Genomic DNA, 16,382 nt, shown 5'->3' with positions numbered 1-16,382 from the left:
TTATTGAACAAAAGATCATTTAATTCCCTTCTCCTGTCTTCCTCTCTCCTCCTCGTCTTCACTCCAGCGTCGTCGGATTCGGCGAACGCGTCGGCTGCGAGTTCGGCGGCGGGGGGTCCGGGCGGCAGCCTGCCGGGCCTGAGGCTCAACCAGCACAACAGCCAGGCGGTCCTCAACCACCTGATGGCCAACGCAGACAACTCAGAGCCCGACGACCACTTCTTCGACATGCTTGTCAAGTGCCAGGTGAGCCAATTAACCCATTTTGGACTGAGGTTGATAAAAGAAAAAAAGACTTCAAAAACCCATGTTTCTATGTCAGTGGTGCTCAACCTTTTTCATGTCAAGGACCCCCAGAATTATCTATTGGGCAACGGACCCCCATCTCAAAATATGTAGTTCCAGGGTTCCAACCCCCAGAAGCCAATATTTTAATTCAAAATGTTCGCTCTGAAATATATATTCAAGGATTTGCGCCACATTTTCACAACTTTTCAAAAGCTACCTACAAGCTTGTGGCGCGCTATGAGCTTGTAGATCTGCTATTTTTCAATAGCTAAAGTAGAACAGAATGCTTTTGGGGTTCCCGCCCAAAATGGGTTAAGACACCAGTGTTGATAATTTCGTTGACTAAAACCATGACGAAAAACCTTCGTCGACTATCTTTTTTTTCCCCCACTCGTGAAAACTAAATAAAAACTAAGCAATGATGACTAAAACTAAGACGATATTGTCAACAAATTACAAACTAGACGAAAATGTTAGGGAGAGATCCAGTAGAACGAAAGGACAAGTCATTCTATTATTGGGTGCGCTCTGAAAATAGTATTTCTGCTATTTTCAGCATGCAAACAAGTGTGAAATTTAACATTACGATGCCATCACGGCCGGCCAAAATACATTTTAGTTGACAAAATCAACTAGATTTAGTCGACTACAACTAGACTAAAACAAACATTTCACGTGCGTGCTGATAGCTTGTGTATATATATATATAAATGTTAATATAAATCTTCTCTTCTGGAGGTAGCTGTTACAGATTATTTTCAGATATTGGACCGCGGCTAAATAAATATCAATTTGAAAATGTTTGAGAAGCACTGCTGTGTAGACCGTGGAACCTTAGACCGTAGAAGTAGACTGAGGCCTGGAGTGTACTCCACCCAAGCCGGGTGCCAAACAAACGCACTCATCAAAGGGACAATAAATCCGCACTCGCGAAAATAGCTCTGAAGCTTGACAGAGAGAGAGAGGGTTGTGCCTTTGAAGTGCGTAGAGAACAAACCCCAGGAAAAGTTGGAGGAAGTTGAGTATCAAAATAAGCTGGTTCTACTTTCTTCCTGTTGGTCAGGCACCTCCCAGTGATGTCAGAACACTGGGTGGTGGTGTGGAACTAATCTGCTGCACAGATACAGTACAGAGAGAGAGCTTTGGTATGGTGGACATTTTAGACATGACTAAGAAATAAACATGCCAGATTTGTGGTCCGACCTAGACCAAAATTGTTTAATTTAATTTAATTTAATTTAAAAATAATAATTAGTGGTGTTTTTTTGTTTGCGAACCACTGATATAGCAATCATACATTTTTCAGAAAACGGTTAGGATTTAGAAGACATGTTGTCATTTAGAATCGGCCTTAGGTCTTGATGGGTTTTAAATAATTTGAACGGCAATGGTTCATTTTAACCTAACTCTATCCCCACTCTTCCCGGGCCAGGGGTCTCGTCTGGACGACCAGCGCTGTGCCCCCCCTCCCCCCGCGGCCCGCGGGCCCACCGTCCCGGACGAGGACTTCTTCAGCCTCATCATGCGCTCGCAGGCCAAGCGGATGGACGAGCAGCGCGTCGCACTGCCCTCCGCCTCCTCCTCCTCCGCCAGCCCCCCCGGCCCAAACTGAGTGCTGCAGCGCTGCCCAGAGAGAGAGGCCACCGACAGCGGGCACAGCGCCCCGCACGCACGCGGACCCTGAGACGGGGGTTTTTTAATCTGTTGGAGGAGTTGGGAGGACGTTCATCATTGTCTTCCTTCTCGACAGCGATGGCTAATATACCCCGTACGGCAACAGCAGCGCTCGCTGAAAATGGCAGATCTCACAACAAGCGTTAAAGTAGTAGAGCCCGACCCGTACGAGCTGTACATACGTCCGTACGTACAGTATATCGGCTCGGCCGATATATCGGGCGTCATTTAACTTTAATGGATTTCGTCATTAACAGCAGTTATGCAAGCAGATGTGCGCCTATTTTTCAAAACCACTTTCAAAACTGGCATGTCCCTATTTTGGGCATGTCATCTTAGGCGAACATTTTCAAAACATTTAAAGAAAAATGGTTGAAAATAGCCAGTCTACAAGTTCACAATGCGTCACATGTGGTTACATATTTTCTTGACAAAATTTGGATCAGAACTCCGGTAATCGGCGGTCTAGTGGCCTCCAAAAATCTGACCCTCAAGTCAGCTCTATACTCACAATGCGTTGCATCACAGCTGTCAGAGGTAGGAAGCAGAAGGGAACTTCAACTCTCTCTTTATTTGTCCTTGTAGACGACAAAGCACTGCCAGCGTTATGTAGTATACTATCTATTAGGGAAAAAGCACAGTATAATATCTATTAGGGAAAAAGCACAGCACTCATTTGGAAATGAACTTTGTTTGGTTCAATGGATTGAATCTTTTGTTTCAGCGACAAACTGGATTTGCACATCACTACGGACACATATCATCAGGAGTAGTTGTATATACTATCAGGGATGACACTACACTTGTTTTTTTGTTGGTTGTTTTTTTTTTTTTTTTTTAAGAATATGGATTCCTATAATTTCAGAAACACCCCAAAATGTATCTTTAGATACATGACTGCAGTTAACGTTTGTACTTTTCTTTTTTTGTAATGACTTGTTTTATGCCTCTGTAAATTGCCGTCCTGTGTCTGTTTGTATCAATGTGGTTTTTCTTGTGATGGTTTGTTATGAGATAGTGTAGATAGGAGAAAAGGTACAGCACTCGTTCTATGTACTTATTGTACGTGAGGTTTCAGTTTGATTTAGAAGTGGCCTAAGTCGGGTCAATTCATTCTAAAAGGCTCTTTCACACAAACCCGTTTGATAAGATAAAGTATTTCACCAGTGTACATACCCCAGTACTCTTTTGTACTATATGCCTTTTTGATTGAAAATGCAGGAATAAAGCCGCTTTTATTTAGTGTACAAAATGTTGCCCTGTCTCTTTCTCTTTGTGTGTCGTAGTTTTTCTTTTTTTTTTTTTTGATTTTTTGCGGCTTACGCCTTTTATTGGTTTTTTGAAGGGACAGACAGTAGGCTGACAGGAAACGGGAGAGAGATGGGGGGATGACATGCAGTAAAGGCCGTGTCGGCTCGGGAGTCGAACACGTGGCACACTGCGACTGGATTACGACTTGTATGATCTGAGAAATTCACCCCTCTTGCCCCCGATTCCAGCCTAGATGGGACACCCTGCTTAAAACACACAACCAACCAGAGTCTTCTTATACTGTTGACAGAGCAGCCCCACTGGAGCAGTTGGGGGTTCAGTACCTTGTTCAATGACACTTCAAGAGTACACACGTTGCCAATACCAACAAGAATCTGTATGATGGAATGCCAAGGGTGAGCCAGAACATAGCAGCCAGGAGAATGAGACTAGCAGGACACTGCCACTGGACAGTGGCGTGCACAGATAGACACTAGGGGGTGGTAGAGCACCACCTGCCCTTGCCCTCTGGACAGCAATGTGCCCTTTTGATTTTTTTTAAACAAAAACAAAAAAGAAAAACACTTTTTTTGTACAGTGTACAATATGTGGACCATGGTGACCAATTCTTGATTTAAAAAAAAGCTTCTAATATATTATTTATGCCCCAAAATCTATAAATCTCACGCTATTAAGGCCGGTTCCACGCGCTTCACAAGGTGCCCCTTTTTCACTTGAGCACCCGCCCCTCTAAATGTCTGCACGCCACTGCCACTGGATGTGTGGTAGAGTTCTCATCGGGCCCGAAAATTAAGGCCCGGCCCTAACTGGGCCCTAACTGATCAGGCCCTAGGCCCGGCCCGGCCCGACTAATTAGCATAGATTTTAGGCCCGACCCGGCCCTAAAACGTTGTGTTGGGTCGGGCCTGGTCGGGTTTGTGCAGAATTTGAGAACTCTACAGAGTAAAAGTGAAACGCCAGTCAGCACCATGTTCATAATAGATAAATACACAAACAGACAGAACAGAACTATTAGTTTTATTATTCTAAACAATAGGGCCCGGCCCTACTGATTAGCATACATTTTAGGCCCGGCCCGGCCCTAAAGGGTCGGGTCGGGCCTGGTCGGGTTCGGGCAGAGTTTGAGAACTCTAATGTGTGGCAATGGAGGGTTCGTCTGAGGAACTGTGGGGGGGGTGGGGGGGCATTCACTTCCCGGCCCATATTTATTTGTGCCGTTCCGGGAAATCAAACCAGGAAACTCTTCGTTCTGAAAGAATATATATTCAAAGATTTGTGCCGCATTTTTATGATTTTTCAAAAATAGCAGACCTACAAGCTCATAGCGTGCCACTCGGTGGCCCGCTATGAGCTTGTAGATCTGCTATTTTTCAATAGCTAAAGCATGACACAATGCTTAGTTAAAACACCAAAAGGGGTTCCCGCCCAAAATGGGTTTTAAGGCCACTGCTGCCACCGTTTACTAGAAGACTTGTGTGCTTTGCTTTGTATAAAAAGGAACCAGTGTATGACACGTCAGTCTCAGTCTGAAGTGTCAGACCCTTTTATTTAGTTAGCTTAGCAGCGATCACACGTCAATAAGCTACCATTACTGTACTTAACCACTCAAACCCTTCATTGACCAGGGTTCCCCAGGGGTCCATATACTTGGTTATGGTTCCCCTTCCGTTTTTCTCTCTAAAATAAGTCTCTTTACTGAAAATAGCAGATTGTAGGTCTGCTATTTTTGCCAAATGTTTCGGCTATTATGACATATGCCAGAATAGTAGGGTTCAAGTGGTTAATCACTTTTAAAAAACAAGAGTTAGAAAAGCTACATTACAGGCACCACTACCATTTCAAAAACAACCTAACTGTACATACATATAAACACAACGGATAAATAAATTTAAATTACATATTAATTTGGCCTTTTTGGTTAAAACAATCTACTGTACATGAGCATGTAAAAATAACAAAGCTTAAAAACTTAAAAGTATGCTTTCTGGTTAGCAAATTAGTGTCAAAACAAAGTGCGAAAGTAAAATACAACAAAGTAATGCGATGCATATATGCTCTAAATAGGCTTCATCATCATCAAAACGTGCTTTTAAGATGTCATTGTGCATTCAATAATAACAGTATGGGGGAAACACTGCCACCTAGTGTACTGTGTTTATATGTATCGTCAGTAGGTAACAGGCATGTCAGAGCTTTTGTTCGTCAAGTGATAGAAAATATATTAATTAGGACACTGGGATTAATATCCCCCAATGTTAATTCCCTTTGATCTTGATCATTACGAATTAAAAAACGGATTCTTCAAATGCAAGCAAGCCATTGCAAGACACTGCACCAGCTTCAGAGCACTGAACACTGATTGTTACATTTAAAAACAAAATGACGAGCAAAATGTACACCGTTGCCGTTTCCTATGTACAAAACTGAAAGCTATCGATGCAAACGTTAGACAATAGTGTTTAGTACATCCCACGGGCTAGTTGTAATGACAATAGCTATAACTAGGCTATTATTATGACTTTCCACAGATGCAACGATATCTCCCTAGAACCGCCCCTGATATGTTGATGCACTGAAATAAATGTACACCTGCACTATTTTTACACTAAAAACACTTTCTCCAAACAGTATAGCAGCATACCACTGTGGCTGTACCAACAAAACGCTGTGCAAAACAACGAGGAATGTATAGCCTTGTTCTTCTGAAGAAATGAAATAATACAATTATATAAAAATGACCATATATATCATTTTCCTTTTCTTTTTCTGTTTCCCTTTTTTCCTCCCACTTTTCTCGTTATATCAATTCCCAATAATTGTCCTCCCAAATGCAGTCCTGTCACTGCTAAGCACTACCGTCCATACATATCGTCTCTGTCGAAAGGAAACCTGGCTCTTTGCACGATTCAAATTCAGAAATATCGAAAGAAACACACGGTTAGAATAAGGAGATAAGAGGTTTTCTGCCCCGACAGCAACAACGACATGGAGTCAGCAGCCACTGCTCTGCACCCGACAGTGAGGAGTTTCACCAGGAGGATGTGACGTGAGCAGAAGAACATGCCATTCCTCTCAGTTCCACTCGCCTGCTGAACTGCCAACCGTCGTAGGAGTAACTAGTCCAGTAGTCTGGCCAAGACTGTGTGATTTCTGGTCTGGAGGGGCGGCTGCCGGTCGAAAAAAGACGGTGGTTCACTGATTTGAGTGCCCGTCCACCTCCTCCCCTCCTCCCCTCCCCTACCTGGTAGAAAACAGCGGAGAATACCAAATTTGTTATTGGTTCATGAAATATAAGTTGGCTCCCACTTCCAGATTTTCCAAAGCGTTTCCCCAGCTTTCATTTTTGAGCCGAATGCGAACGAAAATAAAAGCCTGGGTACCGAGGCTACTAGTCTAGTGACAGAGATCACCCTCTCCCCTACCGGCTTCCCACCCTCTATCAAACGCGACAAATGTTGTCCGCTGGGAGCGCCCGGGCCAAGCCGCCCACATACACCGTGGATGATTCAAACCCCAGTCTCTCTCCCACAGTGGTGGGCAGGAACCTTACCCCCCCCCCCCCCCCCCCCGCGCCACTCAGACGCCCCCCTGCACTTAGTTTTTTTCTTCTCACTCGCAAATATCCCAAGTGACACTTTAACTGAGTGTTAAATAATAAGAAGATTTACTTGTACGGTAAAAGGAAGGCACCATCGTTGTACATTACACTGCAGTAAAGCATCGATTCCTACAATCACTCCAAACGAAGGAACTGCGACGGCGGTGGGAATAAAGGAAAGGGACAACCAGCATGAGAAGTGTTCATGAAAAGAAAACAAATCCAAAGTAAGAATCAGCAAGCCAGTCGTACGGTAAAAACCCACAGAGGTTGTTGAATTATCACAGGGTTATGTCCATTAGTTATCCTACAGATGGGAACGATGGTAGCTTCGGATCCAGACTGCTCACTACGTTCAGCCTCTTTTTTTCTTTCACACTTCGCTTCACAGAGGGAGACTAAAAAAATGAACGTAGCGAATCAGGTTGGATTCCAGGCTAGAACGAAGGTGCCACTGATGTATGTGCTGTAGGAGTGTGTGTGCGTGCGTGTGTGTGTGTGTGTGTGTTATTTGTGTGAGTCAGTGCTTAGCAGGCTGTGTGTGGGTGCAGACAGTGGTGTATGTGATGCCTCTATGTTGTGATGTGTGATTCAGGGCCTATGTGTTGCAGGGTGTTTATGGCAGGTTGCGTGAGTGTGTGTGTGTGTGTGTGTGATGCGCGCGCGTGAGGGTTAAGGTTTGTGCGTCCACAGCGTGACGGTGCGGTCAGCAGAGGAGGACAGGAAGGACAGGTCGTGCGTGTGCCATCGACACTGGATGACCTTGTCACCGTGCTCTCCCACCACGGTCTGGGGCAGCGTCTTGGTCAGGTCACCTGCAACATACAAACACATGACATGGTGCGTTTATTATAAAATGACTTTTATCCAAAGGTTGTGCATTACATTCACTCATTCACACACACATTCATACGCCGATGGTGGAGGAAACTATGCAAGGCACCAACCTGCACTGCACATTGGGAGCAATTAGGGGTTCAGACAGAGTCTTGCTCAAGGTCACTTCGACATTAACTCTGGGGGAAAGTACTCATTGTTCGAATGTCTCATTTCACAAGTTTTCAAATGTATAAAATCTTTTTTCAAAATCTTTTGAAAAAATATCTACAAGCTCACAAAGTACAATATTTTCCTTTGAGTTGTAGTGGAGTAGAAGTAAAAGTACTGAAAACAGGAACATGTATTTTAGTAAAGTAAAAAATACCTCAACATTGTACATACTGTATACTGTAGGTACAGCACAGTGCTTGAGTAAATGTACTTAGTTTACTTTTACACCACCAGACACTGGCCCTGTCCTCACCTTGAAGGTTGCTGACCATGACCTTGGTGTCGTAGGAACCAGTGAGCAGGTAGTGTGCTCCGGGGGAGAACCTTACGGAGCGCACGTCGCTGCTGTGCGGCCGGTACATCTGGACCATGCGTCCCCCTCTGATGTCGTACAGCATGCAGCCGCTGTCCTCCTGGCCCGTCGCCAGGAGGCGCCCGCTAGGGTCCACCGCCACCGAGGCCACTGGACTGCCTGTGTGTGTGTGTGTGTGTGTGTGTGTGTGGAGAGAGAGAGAGAGAGAGAGACAGAGAGAGAGAGACTGAACATCATTTCTTCACTACAAGCTTACAGTGTTGTGAGCATGAGTGTATCCTATATATATATATATATATATATTAACCGATTTTGATAAGAGTAGCATAATACATAACATAATGTAGATGCAATCACTGCATTAAATTTGGCGAAATATGGCAGTGGGTGTATTGTGATGATGATTGGCCTTTTCCTATTGCTTTCTAGCCTGATTATCAGACTGGGCGGGGTCTTTGAGCTGGATCCAGGCTAATTGCTTTCCATTATATCCACTGGCACTGCAGGGATTGATTGGTCATGCCTGATGCCTTGCCTGACACTATCAAGTGCTAGTGTTGTTATTTGCTGTATTTGCTGTAGAATGTGGCAGGCTTGTTTTTTCTTCACCCCGGAAATTCCTGTCCTTCTTATTTGTTTATGATTATATACAAGCGAGAAGCCTCTCTGAGAGTAGCCTACATGTTAGCCTCACAAAGTCTCTCTGAGAGTAGAAGCCTCTCTGAGAGTAGCCTACATGTTAGCCTCACAAAGTCTCTCTGAGAGTAGAAGCCTCTCTGAGAGTAGCCTACATGTTAGCCTCACAAAGTCTCTCTGAGAGTAGAAGCCTCTCTGAGAGTAGCCTACATGTTAGCCTCACAAAGTCTCTCTGAGAGTAGAAGCCTCTCTGAGAGTAGCCTACATGTTAGCCTCACAAAGTCTCTCTGAGAGTAGAAGCCTCTCTGAGAGTAGCCTACATGTTAGCCTCACAAAGTCTCTCTGAGAGTAGAAGCCTCTCTGAGAGTAGCCTACATGTTAGCCTCACAAAGTCTTTGGAAGGAATTAAAGTCAGTAGCCTAGTCCCTGGAGGAGCTACACCAGTTGTATCTTGAGGAGTTCACCTTTACTGGGCCGGCAAAGTACACAACAGCAACAAACACAACAAAGTACACAACAAAGTACACAACAACAACAAACACAACAAAGTACACAACAGCGTCCGCACTTGATTATGGATTACTACGTGATTGAAGACATCAAAGGTAATACTTGTAATTTTAAATGAATGGATTAATGGATTTTCATTGATTGTGCCCCATGTTGTCTGTGCTATGCTATCTTGCTTAATTTGGAAGCGAAGTTGAAACTAGCTGGTGTTGTGCAATATACTGTGTGTGTGTGTGTGTGTGTGTGTGTGTGTGTTGTGTGCGCACGCTGCGCTCACTTCAACACAGTATGGCGCTAGTAGGCTGGGAGAGTGTGTTGTAACTTGGCCTACTGTTGTTTTATGGTTGTTTGAACTGTCTCACTGTGGTTGTCAGCTTGTAGCCACGACTGTGGCTACAAGCTGAGGGTCACGGCACCCTCAGTTGCAAATTCTGCCCCCGCAGTTTAACCCATTTTGACCTGGGAACGATTTTGCAAATGTCTTCTAAATCCTGAATGTTTTCTTGAAAAAGTACTTTTTTTATGTCTGTCGTTCTCAAACACTTTCATGTCACTTTTCACGATTCTTCAAAAATAGCAGACCTACAAGCTCGTAGCGCGTGCTATGAGCTTGTAGATCTGCTATTTTTCAATAGCTAAAGCACACACACACACATACACACGCTGCAGACATTTGTCCGACGTACTAACAGTATGTTACAATACAGTATACTTTACACCACAATATGGTACAGTACAGTATGGCACAGTACGGTACAGTATAGTACTGTACAGTATGGTACAGTACTGTACAAGATTTACTATGACATCAGTGATCTCCATCCCTGATGATGTCACGTGTTGTCACGAGACCTGGGCACCATATATGGGGGCTTTCCCTTTTGAGTGATACTTTTGAAATTGATTGATTGAAATATTTATTAACAGTTTGTAGAATTTACAGTACATTTTAAGCACAAACTCAATACAAAGACTGTCAACTGTGAGTGGACGACCCAATTAAGCATTACACTTGTTTACAACAGGGTCCACATTGTTCAATTCATCAAAACATTTAAAGACATACAACCATTTAGAGACATACAAATAGACATTTCTATGTAGCTAAAGAACAGAACAGGAATTCATCATATGGGAAGCAAAAAAGGGAAAATATACAAGCACTGGGAAAATATACATTACAGTGAGGGTGGGGGGGTGGGGGGGATTCAGATTTTACAGAGGCCAGTTTCGAATTGCAGCCATCCGTAGGTGCCCTTTGAGAGCGGTTTTGAAGGAGTCAAAGGATTCACATGTCTTAATGACTGTTGGTAGGGCGTTCCACATTTTGGTGGCATAGGAGCGAAAAGAATTTAGTCCCTTGTTTGTGCCGAATCTGACTGACGGTACAATTTCATATAGTAAATGCGACTTGCGGTCACATTTAACACACACACACACACACACACACACACACACACACACACACACACACACACACACACACACACACACACACACACACACACACACACACACACCAAGGTTAAATTGCCGGTGAACGTTACCTGAGCCATGGAAGGCAGTGCCCACCACTCGCACACAGCTGGGCACCCTGAGGTCCCAGAAACGCACCGTCTTGTCCTGGGAGCCCGAGGCGATCATCCAGCCTCCCCACGTGAACAGAGACAGGATGTGACCTGCATGGAGACACACCACAAAATGCACACTTAATGATGACCCTTCTCATCACGAGAGGAAACCCACATTCACCACTAAACTCATTGAATTGTGAGGTTTTTTCTCCAGACATTCTGACATATTTTTTTCTCAGAGCATTCCCTTTTTCCTCTCAAGAAATGTGAGGTAGAAAGCAAATGCGATGTTTCCTTTATGGTCCACGAGTTTAAAACCGGTATCCGTCTCATTTTATATTTTTGCTATACATTATACCAGTAAGACGCCTGAGGGCGAGAAGCGTACACTGGCCATATATGGAGCGTATCTTGAGTGTACAGGGTGTGATGAGGTCAGATCAAGATATGGAATCTGGAATGTCACCACAGGTCAGCTCCATATATGGAGATCTAAGGGTGGCAGCGGGGGCAGTGTATTGAATGTACAGGGTAGGGCCGGGCCTTCATTTTCGGACCTGTTGAGAACTCTAGTTCGAACTCTAGTTCTGGACAGACGACGGCGCCGCTCGTCGGCAGTCTCCTCCGTGAGAGTGTGGAGGTCGTACTGCTGGGGCAGATCGGCGTCTGCACGCATCCGCCTGGGTGACGTCAGACTGCTGGGCGAGTGCTGTCGCTTTGGCATGGGATGAACTTTGACCAATAAATCACAATGACCTGGGCACCATATATGGGGGCTGATGTCACGATGACCTGGGGTGAGCGACGGGGATTTGAGTTAGGTGACGTGACAGAGTGACGGGGATTGTGGGTTAGGTGTCAAAAACGCAAGGTTTGATAGTTAACTGCAACCTCTGGTCGCAATAATGTATAGAGATAAATAGCTTTTCATCCATGGCACCCCTGAATTACATTGTTACTTTATGGCACCTTTTGTCATACTAACGGTACGTAAATATGTAAATCTTTCCTCCAAAGATACAGTATGTTATGAGGAAAACTGGAGAGAATATTTGTTTCCATTAGACTTTTATACTTTAACCACTTAAACCCCAGCATTCCTATTCCGTGGGGAACATTCACCAAAAAAATTTGGTGAAGCGTGGTGTACTGTAATCTGTAAAAGTACAGTTTAAGTATAGAGGGTCTGGTTAAACTGAAGTGATATTTATGAATTCCGAGGCGCCCCCGGACTCTTTGTCACACACACTTTGAGAAGCCCCCGGTGTAGACGGTGAGTGCGGAATCGCCTTCGCGTTTTAATAAATGGTCACACACCTACAAGTACAGTTTCATACCGCGAGGGAGGGGCGCCATCTCAAGCGAACTTGAGCCACGAGAGACATCACCGATGCCGTGGCGTATCGAACGTTTTGCGAAGTTCGCTTAGGCCGACTTAGCCCTGTTCGAGTTGCAACCCGATAGGCATACAGAATAGTAAATCATGTTCTGGCGAGAGCGTTTTCTGCGTTTTCGAGAGAGCGTCCCCCTGTCCCCTCTGGCAGTTCACCTGTGTGTCCACTGAGGACATGCAGACCCTGTCCACCCTGTCCCCTCTGGCAGTTCACCTGTGTGTCCACTGAGGACATGCAGACCCTGTCCACCCTGTCCCCTCTGGCAGTTCACCTGTGTGTCCACTGAGGGCGTGCAGACCCTGTCCACCCTGTCCCCTCTGGCAGTTCACCTGTGTGTCCACTGAGGGCGTGCAGACCCTGTCCACCCTGTCCCCTCTGGCAGTTCACCTGTGTGTCCACTGAGGGCGTGCAGACCCTGTCCCCTCTGGCAGTCGGTAGTGTAGATGTTACAGTCTCCCGCTCCGGCGCTGATCAGGATGGCTCCTCCGCTCTCCGGACCCTCCATGAACGCCAGGTCCCTGATGGTGCCGTCGTGCATGCTGAACTCCAGGTCCGGGCCTGAGGAGGAGGAGGAGGAGGAGGAGGAGGGGGGGGGGGGAGGAGGGAGGAGGAGGAGGAGGAGGAGGAGGAGGAGGAGGAGGGAGAACGAGGAGAAGCAAGAGAAGCAAAGAAAGTATAACCTGTTAAGCTTGGATTTGCCCCGGGGCGAGTGTTCATGTGTACCCTATCACAGCCACTATTCATTGTATTCATAATAATATACTGTAGGGCTTACAGTGTGCATCTGATCTGTTAATAACCAGTAAGACGCCCTAAAGGGTGAGGTCGCGTGACGGCAGACCGCTGGGCGAGCGCTGGCGCTTTGGCATGGGGGGGGGTCAGATCAACATATATGAAATGTCAGAACAGAATATGGAGGCGTGTTGTCACGAGGCACGTGACCATATATGGAGGTGTGATGTCACGAGGCGTGACCATATATGGGGGCTTGACTGACCGACCGACCGGCCGGTGGGAGATTCAGGTTTTCATAGTAAACTGCAACCTACTACGATCACAATAGGGCTTACAGTGTGCATTCAAATTACTACTGTTATTATTGCTGCTGAATCACACCCCACATCTGTTAGTGTGCGTTACCTGTGGCGTTGCAGGTCTCGGCGCTGAACGGCAGCACCTTGACGTATTTGTCGTTGGAGCCGGTGGCCAGCAGCTGTCCACAGTGGCTCCAGGCCACGCAGTAGATGGAACCCTTGTGGTGTTTGTTCCTCTTGAAACGCACCACCGGCTGCTTGGGCGGACTTGACCCGCTGGAGACGGGAAGAGAAGGCAAGGAACAAGAAACGGAGAGAATCGGTTCTTATCGTTGTTGGGGTTTTTAATGTGTGGGGCGTTTCATTATACAACAGTTTACAACCCCTGACACTCTTATCCAGAGCCATTTAAAGTGATGTCAGCTGGTGTAATAGTTGGGATGAAAACTGTGGCTGTATAGCAGAAAAGCAAGGTGCTTACCTTGTGTCCAGTGTGTCTGGGTAAGCGCACACACGCAGGGTCTTGGTGTTGGAGCCCACGGCGTACAGCGCCCCCGACGGGTGGAAGGCCACCGCTCGGATGGCCTGGGTGTCCTCCAGCGTCTGCACCGGCACAAAGAGGTCTTTGGGCGCGTCGTCCTGAAACGCAGACACAAACGCACGGGTTGAACGTGATTAGCAGCGTGATCTATAGCTGGATTTAATCTACATTGACCTCGATGCTATCATAATGCCAACAACTGTCGATAACAAGATATTGGGAAAGGTCGACATTGCATGTGTGACGTGTGTGTTTGTGGGCGCGTGAGTGTGTGTCCTCCGATACACATGACTTCATGTGAGGTGGGTTTCACGGGGAGGGTGTAACACGTGTGGTGGAACATGCTTGTAAAAATCACACTGCGAAGTGAGGGACGCACAAAGCCAGGGAAAACACAACAACGGGTGCATGCTGCCGTGCCCAAGTGTGCCGTGCCCAAGTGTGGAAATGCATGGCTGACGTCATCACGTCATCACGGCAACACCATGGCAGGATCATATATAATGCATGGCCGGGAAGACATAAGGTAATTCTTTAAGCAAGTTAGTTTTTCTCAGTGATCAAATATAACCGTCTAAGCTCCCTCACATCCCAACATGTCCAAACCAAGAGTATACTTCGACATCAGCGCCGGCAGCGCCCCCGTGGGCCGCATCGTCATGGAGCTGCGCGCCGACGTGGTCCCCAAGACGGCCGAGAATTTCCGCGCGCTCTGCACCGGCGAGAAGAGCTTCGGCTACAAGGGCTCCACGTTCCACCGCGTCATCTCCGAGTTCATGTGCCAGGGCGGAGACTTCACCAAGAACGACGGCACCGGCGGCAAGTCCATCTACGGAGCCAAGTTCCCCGACGAGAACTTCAAGCTGACGCACACGGGCCCCGGCGTCCTGTCCATGGCCAACGCCGGGCCCAACACCAACGGCTCGCAGTTCTTCATCTGCACCGCCAAGACCCCCTGGCTGGACGGGAAGCACGTGGTGTTCGGGAAGGTGGTGGAGGGGATGGATGTCGTGAAGAAGGTGGAGAGCTACGGCTCCAGGGACGGGAAGACCACGAAGACCATCACGGTCTCTGATTGTGGAGAGCTCTGAATGGCCCGCTAACCCAAAGCGTGGCCCCTACACTACACCATATCAAGGAGCCCCAGTTTGATATGCATTAGACTAGAGAAGGGAAAGGGAGACCTGGTTAATCCCGTGAGGCCAATTCAGTTTCCAGCTTCACACAGCTGATTATAATAATATTAATATCTCTGACTTATATTATTGCGCCTTTTTAATAACTCAAAAGTCGCTTTACATGGTTGAGGGGGAACAAAAAAAGGACTACGTTTATTAGGAAAAAACACAAAATAAAAGAGTCAGATCTTATCAAAGCAATGGAACCAACAAAAAAAAGGGGGGTGAGCTAGGGAAAGCAATATTGATTGTGGTTCAAGAATGGGATGGGGACTTTATGGTTGGGGAGTGAATTCCACAGGGAGGGAGCAGTAACAAAAAGAGAATTATCTATATCCCCGGTTTCCGTGTGTGGCACTGGGGTCAGGGGTCAGCCTCACCAGACCTGAGGGAGTGGGAGGGGACTTGTCGGAGAGGTACGGGGAACCAGTCCCTTGTAGGCGGTGAGGTATTCTGAAGTGGATTCTTGGTTTGCCCGCTAAGCCAGTGCAGTTCGTAGAGGACTGTGGTCTCTGGTGAGCAGACAGGCGGTTCTGCTCTGAACATATTTATTGGAGTTTATAGAGGACTTTGGAGGTGATGTCGTGGAGGAAGCTGCAGCAATAAAATCGATGTGATGGATGCATGATGAGTGTTCCAGCAGCAGACATTGACAGAGAGGGGCCGGAACGTAGGGAATGGTCTTGAGGTGGAAGAAGGTGGTGACCCGGTTTACGTGGGGGAGGAATGAAAGGGTGCGGTCGAGAATGATGCCACGGTTGTGGTATGCGTCGTTAAGTCGCTATACCCTCATAACCCACCCACCTGTACCCCTCACTAGCCCCTCCCCGTTCCGACGTCCCTATCTGTTGACTGACCCGTCCTCCTCCCTTTTGTTGCTGCATTAGTAACCATGGATTTCTCCAAAACGTCCCATTTTTTTCCGTTTTTTGTTCAACTTCAATAGCTCATGATATATGGTATTTTTACATAATTGTTTTTGAGCTCACTTCACACAAGTGTGACTTTGTGTTTTTTTTCTTTTTTTGCATTTCCTATGCCCAACTTTGTGTGTCTGTGTATAACGAATAACAATGATTTGAGCACGGAATAATATGATGTCATTATAGCATGCTACCTTTCCAGGAATAGAAGTTTGTATTAGCTTATCGATGATCTCACTGGTAGACAGGTTTCTGAATCTGAGCTGTCCACAACGCTCCTCTGAGACAGAGCGAGTAGACAGACATGGTGCCACATTATCATGATAATTAGTAGGGAGTATAAGGACCAAATTCTATTAGACAAACAAACACCCTTCCATAAACGGCCATAAAACAA

At 46.3% G+C, this 16,382-nt stretch overlaps 3 protein-coding genes across 4 annotated transcripts in view; 2 read left to right on the top strand and 1 right to left on the bottom strand.

Annotated features, from left to right (window-relative positions):
• Positions 1 to 3,208, top strand: part of gpsm2 (G protein signaling modulator 2) — a 32,490-nt gene extending 29,282 nt beyond the window's left edge. For both annotated transcript variants that reach the window (XM_083782029.1, XM_083782028.1), the window contains 2 exons: positions 68 to 246; positions 1,721 to 3,208. In XM_083782029.1, coding sequence (XP_083638155.1) covers positions 68 to 246; positions 1,721 to 1,900 — 359 coding nt within the window. In that variant the 3' untranslated portion in view covers positions 1,901 to 3,208. The remainder of the gene's footprint in view (positions 1 to 67; positions 247 to 1,720) is intronic.
• Positions 3,209 to 4,781: 1,573 nt separating this feature from the next.
• The window catches only part of wdr47a (WD repeat domain 47a), a 39,699-nt gene continuing 28,098 nt past the window's right edge, over positions 4,782 to 16,382 (bottom strand). The window contains exons 12-17 of the mRNA XM_083781582.1: positions 13,825 to 13,982; positions 13,450 to 13,619; positions 12,697 to 12,867; positions 10,889 to 11,020; positions 8,136 to 8,354; positions 4,782 to 7,647 (exon numbers count right to left, since the gene is read on the bottom strand). Of these exons, the coding sequence (XP_083637708.1) occupies positions 7,505 to 7,647; positions 8,136 to 8,354; positions 10,889 to 11,020; positions 12,697 to 12,867; positions 13,450 to 13,619; positions 13,825 to 13,982 (993 nt within the window). The 3' untranslated portion in view covers positions 4,782 to 7,504. The remainder of the gene's footprint in view (positions 7,648 to 8,135; positions 8,355 to 10,888; positions 11,021 to 12,696; positions 12,868 to 13,449; positions 13,620 to 13,824; positions 13,983 to 16,382) is intronic.
• On the top strand, positions 14,481 to 14,975 carry LOC310870392 (peptidyl-prolyl cis-trans isomerase-like; the record flags this gene model as incomplete). Its single annotated transcript, XM_083781588.1, has 1 exon — positions 14,481 to 14,975. One exon carries the CDS (start codon positions 14,481 to 14,483, stop codon positions 14,973 to 14,975), a length of 495 nt encoding a protein of 164 aa, XP_083637714.1.

The sequence above is a fragment of the Protomyctophum parallelum genome (genome assembly GCF_964188405.1).
Source record: "Protomyctophum parallelum genome assembly, chromosome: 14".
Classification (NCBI taxonomy): Eukaryota; Metazoa; Chordata; class Actinopteri; order Myctophiformes; family Myctophidae; genus Protomyctophum; species Protomyctophum parallelum.
The sequence above is the reverse complement of the archived record's forward strand: the minus strand, read 5'-3'. Positions and strand labels throughout refer to the sequence as shown.